The sequence below is a fragment of the Heteronotia binoei genome, chromosome 10 (assembly GCF_032191835.1).
Source record: "Heteronotia binoei isolate CCM8104 ecotype False Entrance Well chromosome 10, APGP_CSIRO_Hbin_v1, whole genome shotgun sequence".
Taxonomy (NCBI): domain Eukaryota; kingdom Metazoa; phylum Chordata; class Lepidosauria; order Squamata; family Gekkonidae; genus Heteronotia; species Heteronotia binoei.
In genome coordinates this window covers 74,584,240-74,592,699 of record NC_083232.1, presented here as the reverse complement: position 1 = coordinate 74,592,699, position 8,460 = coordinate 74,584,240, and the positions used below count along the sequence as shown (strand labels likewise).

The following is an 8,460-nucleotide window of genomic DNA, read 5'->3' as shown; positions in this document are numbered from 1 at the left end:
ATTCTAGGATGTTAGGGAATTTGTTTGAAATTCTATTTCTTTATCTCAAACAGTGTGATGGATCACTCTCAGAGAGTGAGAAAAGTGGAAGAGAAAGGAGGCGGTGCCTACTTCTGTTCTGTTTATGCAGTTTACTGTTCACATTTTGGATTGTATTGCTGTTTTATTATTTGCTCTACAATTCATTATTTTCTGATTATTTCCTGCAGTTCAATTTTAGTTGTACTGTTGGTTGCTATTTCATATATGAATCTGGTAAACAGTAAAGCAGAATATACATTTTGTAAAATAAACCCTTTACAGAATGGTAGGAACTGGTGGGCAGGGAGTTACTACAGCTCTGTGCTGAACTCTCCTTCTTCTTCCTCCCGACATTTGTACTGTCTCAAGCTCTCTCTACAGTTAGAGAATCAAGCACAACATCCACCCTCCCCCAACTTCGCAATGAGAATAAAACTGGAGTACAAGTGCCAAACTGCTTTAAACAAGATTACTTTTATTAGTTATGTTAGTGATTTGTACAGCTGTACAAATAAGTAATGCAGCAATGTATAAAATTCTATTTTCCAGCGTATTAAAGTAAGCCAAATGCATTTCTGTCTTTGAAGAGAATAAGTGACATGCTACAGGCTATGTACAAATGCTGCTGCTTTGTCAGACTTAGAAAAGCAATAGATTTGGCATGTATGTGCCAAGTTATAGCCGACCACTCAAGACATCAAATATTCTCCAGCAGTCAACAATAGTCAGAGCAAGACAGAGCCATCTTGGTCACTGGTGTTCTGGGTCTGGTTGCTGGTCGGGACATTCTCTGTAAGGGAAGAAGGCACTCTGCCATGGTAATGGCTGCAAGGCCCACAAAAACAAATGAATGAGAGGCTTTTGAGAACCAGGTGGCAGAGGTACTTTCTAAATTTTTCACCGGCGAAAGCATAGATGATTGGATTAAGACAGCAGTGACTGAAAGCCAGGGTTTCCGTTGCATGCATAGCATAATACAAAAGCTTCAAGACGTCGCAGCTCTGAAGGACACTGAAAAGTTTTAACGTTTGCAGAAAAATTGATACTTGGTGTGGGGTCCAGAATAGGAAAAAAACAAGCACCACCTGTAAGATTAGCCTCACGGCTCTTTTTTTCCTGTGGTTTTTGCAGTTGTACAAGGTTTTGATGATCTGGAAGTAGCAGATGCTTATGATGCCCATTGGGAGAAGAAACCCAACAATGTTTATTTCCAGATTGCAGAAAATCGGCCAGGTATCCTCAAGATTTTGGGGATACTGAGAAGCACATCTATTATCTGACTTTTCTATGAATGCAAAGTGAGGAGCTGCGCACAAGACTGCCAGCACCCAGATGACCAGGCTAGTGAGAAATCCATGCCTGGCTGTCCTGCCTTTCATGAAAATGGTTGCATGGACAATCGCCAGATACCTGTCAATGCTTATGATGGTAATAAAAAACATGCCTCCAAAGAAGCCAATAAAATAGAAAGAGGAGACTATTTGGCAGGAAAAGCTCCCAAGGATCCATCCGTGTACAATGGAATAACCCCAAAATGGAAGAGAAATCACAAAGAGAAGATCAGAGATGGCTAAATTCAACAGAAATATGTCTGTAATGCTCTTTCGGCGCCCACCTTTCACAATGGTAAAAATCACTAGGAGATTTCCCACCAGCCCAATAATAAACACGAGGCTATAAAGTATTGGTATGTAGACTTTCCCAAATATGTAGATGTCCATTTGGTCACACTGAACAGCAGATTCATCATAGGCAAACTCTGTGGTCATCTCCTCAGCCATAGTGAATGCTTGTTTGAAAAAAGGAAAGGAAATATGGTCAGCCACACAGCAGGACAATACAGTCTTAGAATGCAAAATGGTGAGTGCTACATTAAAAAATAATTGAACAACAAATTCCTCTGAACAGTTTTAGGTAAACCGAATACAGCAGAGATATTCACTCAGTGGCTCAGGAGCCTCATGCAGATTTTTTACCTGCTACCCATGCCATGAGAACAGGTCCAGGTTTCAGGAAAGTGAGCAAAGGCCTTGCCCAATGGTTCTTGTGGTTGACAATTGTTTCCTACCTTGAAACACCTGTCCCTGGAGTGGTCAAGTTGTAAGCCTCCCTAAGGTGCATGCCTCATGCCAGGCATGGAACTAGATGTGATTCTTTTGACAGTGATTGTGAATGTGGCTCTCTGTGAGCCACAGAGTGAGTATCACTGGAATAGAGTGATTTTCTTAACCCAATTTCTGATAGGGGCTAACAAGCAAAAGATAGTGAATAGAAACTGAGGACACAGTTTGAATGCAAAGTTTAGATTCAGGGGAATTTAGAATTAACTGTGGCTGGATTGTACCCCAGATTTTAAACCCTTCCAATATTTCTTCTTATTGCAATACTTTTTTAGAAATGTGAACTCTAGAACTAATGTGTGTGTGGGGGGGGGGAGCGACAGTGGCTCAGTGGTAGAGCATCTGCTTGGGAAGCAGAAGGTCCCAGGTTCAATCCCCGGCATCTCCAAAAAAGGGTCCAGGCAAATAGGTGTGAAAAATCTCAGCTTGAGACCCTGGAGAGCCGCTGCCAGTCTGAGAAGACAATACTGACTTTGATGGACCAAAGGTCTGATTCAGTATAAGGCAGCTTCATATGTTCATATCATGTGTGTGTGTGTATGTATATACATTAAACATATTTGTGGAGAAAAATCTTTTCCTCCACTCCTCAGTTACTTCCATCCCCATTTTCACACAGATCTTTCATCCTGATCCAGAGGTTCATGGATGCACTGATGTTCACATGGAGCTCCTGTGCGTATGGCCTTTGTCTCTCATCTCACATCGACAAGTGAGCAGCACAACCTCTGCATTCACAGAGACTTCTTTGTGCATACTGAACTCTGGGTCTTCAGTCAACTGCTAGTTTATAGCCTGATGTATGCTATTCCATTTGCATGTTCTAATCTAGGAGACAAAAGAGCTGAACTGCTCATTCTGTGTGGTAATCTCTCTGCTATCTGCTATTGTTTCACCAAAAACAAATAAACAAGTAACTCTAGATTCCATGCACATAAATTGTTGAGCAATGGAATTCTTAGCCCCCCCAGCACTTAACCCTTCCTGCACTAAAAAGACTAAGAGCCAAACTTAGATGCTCTTGTTGCAGACCTTGATTGGCAATGGAAGGAGGAGGAGGAAGAGGAAGAAGTGTTTATACCCCATCCTTCACTACCCAAAGGAGTCTCAGAGTTGCTTACAATCTCCTTTCCCTTCCCCTCCCCACAACAGACATCCTGTGAGGTAAGTGGGGCTGAGACACAGCTCTGACAGAAACTGCTATTGAGAGGAACCGCTCTGCGAGAGAGCTTGTGACTGACTCAAGGTCACATCAGCAGGTGAATATGGAGGAGTGGGGAACCAAATCTAGTTCTCCCAGATAAGAGTCCATCCACTTAAGCACTACACCAAACTGGCTCTCAGACTGAACAAAGCTAGCCTGAACATTTAGGGCAGGGGTGTCAAATATGCAGCCCGGGGACCGAATCAGGCCCCTGAGCTACTGGCTGTCATCTGCTTCCTTCTCTCTCTCTCTCTTGCTTCCTTCTGTCTAACAGCTTGCTTTGCAAGGCTTGCTTAATCACACAGGAGCTACAGAGCAAAGCCTCTATTTTCTCCATTGGCTGAGGCGCCTCCCTTGAGGAGGGGGGAGGCAGAGCTTGCTTTGCCAGACTCTCTCAATCACACAGAAGAGTTATGAGCCAAGCCTCTCTTCTCTTCCTTCTGTTGACTGAGGCTCCTCCCCCTTCTGGTCCCCTGAGGAAGAAAGGAGCTTCCAGAGCTTCCTTTGCCTAGTTCCTTTGCCTAGTTCCCTGAATCCCATGGGAGAAATACAAAGAAAGCACCTTTAAGACTAATGGGTGCTAATATTTCAAGCATATTTTATTTTAAGTTTTAAAAAAATCTTTAATTGTGTTTGTCTGTGTCCTTTATAAAGTTTGTATATCTACTACCTAATCTTAAATAGGTACACACATGGCACGGCCCAACACGGCACGGCCCGACAAGGTCTGATTTATGTCCGATCCGGCCCTCATAGCAAATGAGTTTGACACCCCTGATTTGGGGGGGGGGGATTTCTCTTCCCAATTCAGCAAGCTCTCACTGATAGATGTTTGGAAAGATAACTCTGAATTTTTGAAGACTTGCACCAAAATAAATCTTGCAAAGTTAAGCAGATCTCTGGGTTGAAACACTACTATAGGAAAAATTAATTTTGAGTTGGAAATGTTGGAAGGGATCTCCAGGGTCATCTAGCCCGATCCCCTACACAATGCGGGAAATCTACAACTCCCTCCCTCCCACACCCCCAATGACCCCAGCTTCATGCCCAGAAGATGCAAAAACAAAAAACAAAACTCCAGGATCCCTGGCCAAATTGGGCTGAAGAAAATTTCTTCCTGACCTTAAAGTGTCAATTGGCATTTCCAGGAGTCATTTTGTAGAAAAATAGGTGGTGGAACTCATCCGGGGATTGTTATGCAGCTGCACATACTATTCAATAGACAAGGAGGTGGAACTCTCAAAAGGAGGAGGTGGAACTCTCAGAAAGGTGCAGGAGCTGTGCTCCTGTGAGCTCCCACTGAATCTGAGGCATTTTCCTGGGCATGTAGGAAAGGGCTTTGAGAACGAAGTACTAATGCGACCCTTTCTGCCTTTCCTCTCATGATATGCCTATGTTTACAGAATCAGCATTGCTGTCAAAAAGTCATCTGGTCTTTAATTAAAATCAAAGGAGACAAATTAATTGGTTTTGATAGTCATATGTGTTTTATGCAACTGGGCTGATATAAGATAGCCATATCCAAAACACACCTGGGTTGCATGAGACTATCTAATCTTTCTGAAAGCACTTTGCTGACAATCTCAGAAACTGTATATCTTTTAATCTTAAAATAGATATGATAAGGGATGATATGTATGTCTCAGTTTCTAAATTCATTGATACATACAGGTACTTTTGTATAGTTATTTTTTCATATTTATTTCAAGAATGGTTTGCTGTTAAATAAAAATCTTAAAAGAGAAACATGAGTGATGGCTGGGATGCAAGTTTTTCATTTGAAACCTGGAATAGCCTTCTCAATATAACTCTGTAGTTTAGTTGTTAATGTGTTGGTTTGGAAGAGCAAAGGAGACCCTTCCTTTCCATGTGTCTATTCTAAAAGGAATGTTTCCCATTACATTCCACCTGAAACAAATTCATTTTACAGAAGAGGGCTAAAAGTCCTGACCCTTTTAGGCTCAGCTAAATCAAGAATCCACTTGTTTCCATGAAATATAGATCAGCTGTCTCAGTCAGTAACATATCTTGCTTGTCTTCATCTTTCTTTTAGCATTCAATTCCAAGACATCATTTAGAGTCTACTTCTTCTAATATCTGTGGTGTTTTCAGTCTGCATTGCTCAGCACCCACATCTGGGTTAATTATAGAAGCATTTTCCCAGCATACATTCTAAGTAGGGGGGAAATCAAATTTCCTTCTTCAAATCTGTACAAAACTTTACTTCAGAGGACAGATAAACATGCAATTGCTGTCTCCCAGGTGCTTTGAAATCTGTTAACTCTTAATTCTTCATACATAATCCTAATGAAAGCCTGTTTCTTATTGAAATATTATTGAAAGGCACTGTTTAATCTACAAAGGTCACAGGGGAAAAAAATCCTGAAAAGCTTTGGGCATATTTTCATATCATGTAATTTTGTACAAAATATTGAGCACATGAAGCTGCCTTTTATATTGAGTCAGAGAGCCTTGGTCAATCAAAGTCAGTATGGTCTACTCTATTCTGTTCAGCTGCAGCTTCCTGCTTTGTGAGTCTTCAAAGTAGAGATGCCTGGGACTGAAATGGGGACTTTCTGTGCAGACCAGCCTCTCCATTCCAAAACGGCCAGATCTTCTGTGGTAATACCGTTAGAATGGGTCCATTTTTCCAGATTGTTAAGAAAAAAACAGGTATTGATATTCCTTTGTAACAGACTTGAGTAAAGTCTGTTAAGTATTTCTTGCCTTTTATAAATATCAAGGGCACACTATTTCTTTCTTACACATTAGGGATCTTGCTATATGTTTTTAATGTATACAAAAAAAAATTCTAGAAGAAACATCCACCAATAAAGATTGTTCATCCTTACCTTGAAATTATTTTTGATGAAGATTTTGAACTTGTTTTTCCGCCTCTGAGGAGGTTACATCAGTATCTGGACCAGTCCTTTCCAGCTCAGGAAATTTAATTTGAAGGCAGAATCTCAACCTTAGACAGAGAGAAGAGTTAAAAGCTTGCTAGAAATTTTCAACATGACTGATGTTATTATCAGGGCATCTATATTATGCTTTCCCTCAGGGACCCTTTAGTAGAACTCTTAGATACCATGCTTTCTTATTGATAAACTTGTTATCTGTACTGAACACTTTGCTTGGGAGCAATACTCCCTCTAAGCTGCAGAGTCTTGTGAGCAAAAATTCTACTTTATGAGCTGCTGACATTAAAATTGTGAGCTACTGCACAAATTAGTTTGATTTGGGGCCATTTTTTCTGAACGAAGACAAAAATGTGTGAGCTGAAGGCTAACAAACTGTGAACTAGCTCACACTAACTCAGCTTAGAGGGAACACTGCTTGGGAGTAAACCCCCCCCCCCCAAATTAATTATTATTGGTTGTGGAAGAAATGCCTAGAGTCACTCCCTCCTAATGAAGTTAGAAAATAAACTTTTTTAAACATTAAAATTTGTTAAAATAGAAGAACCAAAAATACAGGAGGTACAAAACATAGCAATTTGGTACATTGACAATAAAATATTCCTTTCATATAGTTCACGAAAGCACAAAGCAGTCATGATTTTACTTCTAGTTATTCTATTGCCAGATCCATTCTCTCTTTATCTCCTGACCATAATGAGTCCAGCATATTACTTTTTGGGGGTGGTGGGGGTGGTAAACCATTAATTTCACTAAGATGTGAATCTCTTTTATTTTAAATAGCCAATCTTGAAAAAAGTCTTTCTCTTCTGGCAAAATACAAATGATGGAGGGATTTTAAAAAAAAATTTACCCAAGGAGGGAGTTCCAGAGTTTTGGCTCCATCGACTCAGAAGGGCCTTCCTTGGGTTCCTGCATAGGAAAGAAGTCTGCCTTATCTACTCCACAAAACCAGCACTTACTACTCAGACAAGTAGTACACTGGAATCATAGAATCAGAGAAACCAACTTTATGACTCAATGATTCTATGGTTTTAGTGTAGAAAGTCAGTTTGGGGACAGAGTTAAACCAGGATTAAAGCTCTAGTGCGAAATTGGTCGTATAGATCTTTGCCAGCCTTAATGGAATGAAATGCCATCTATAAATAATTGCTATAAATAAATGCCATAAAATAGAGAATAATCTTTAAAATAAAGCTTGCCATGGGAACAATGCATAAACTCACAAACTGCCCAATGGAAAATCAGCTCCCTTCTCATGACTGGTGAGCAGAATGTGGGGCTGTGATGGATGAAGGCCAGATGGGTCAGGATATTTTAATGGCAGATGATCAGCTTTGCAGTGACTGGGGAAAACCTCACCTCACCAGGCTAGATAAGCTTGGTTGTTCAGCAGGCAATGTTGGCATCATTTTGATATGATATGGATTTGGCTGAGCTGATTCCAGAGGAGTTTTTGCTCCAGAATCTGAGGTCTGGACTTGTTGAGTGGAGGACACCTTCCACTTTACCCATATACCTAGAAGGTGGTGGTGTGCTAATTGAAGTAGGGTGGCCAGGTCTACGTTGGAAAATACCTGGAGGCTTTGGGGGTGAATCTGAGATAGGGCAGGGTTTGGGGAGGGGAGGGGCCTCACCATGGTACAGTGCCATAGAGCCCACCCTTCAAAGCTGCCATTTTCTCCAGGGGAGTTGATCTCTGTCAGCTGGAGACCAGTTGTAAAAGTGGGAGATCTCCAGGCCCCACCTGGAGGCTGACAATCCTAATTTACTGAAGGAAGGGTAGTGTGAGGGATTTCTCTGATATGGATAGGGCTCCTAACTGCCCCCCCCCCCCCCCGCAAATGTCTTCTCTGAGCAGGGCTGTGTCTCTGTCACTCACACGATGGTGTTTGCAGGAGTGGGGAGTACGCTATCCTGATAGGTGCTAAGCAGAAGTGTCACAGAGCCAAACCGATGTCTGCTTAAGCATCTTGAGTTAGAAAATTACTTTGCAAAATTTGACCATGCACACTTCTCTCACTTCCTTCAGTTTATTTGCAACCCCCCCCCCCCATGCTTTGGTACAAGACTATAAAGAAAATCTTGATGTCATCACATTCAGGGTCAGTTCTAGATGGAGGAGAAAGTAGCTTTGTGGGCCCATTGGCGAACTGTGCCTGCTCCCTCACGGCAACCATTATTGCTTGCCACCACC

General features: G+C 41.5%; 1 protein-coding gene across 1 annotated transcript; it reads right to left on the bottom strand.

Moving 5' to 3' along the window:
* Nucleotides 1-537: 537 nt before the first annotated feature.
* LOC132578219 (CX3C chemokine receptor 1-like) lies at nt 538-1,808 on the bottom strand. Its single transcript, XM_060248114.1, has one exon. It carries the CDS (start codon nt 1,800-1,802, stop codon nt 747-749), a length of 1,056 nt encoding a protein of 351 aa, XP_060104097.1. The 5' UTR covers nt 1,803-1,808; the 3' UTR covers nt 538-746.
* Nucleotides 1,809-8,460: the final 6,652 nt, after the last annotated feature.

Coding starts and splice junctions, on each gene's coding strand:
- LOC132578219 (XM_060248114.1), bottom strand. CDS start 1,802: ATGGCTGAGGAGATGACCACAGAGTTTGCCTATGATGAATCTGCTGTT.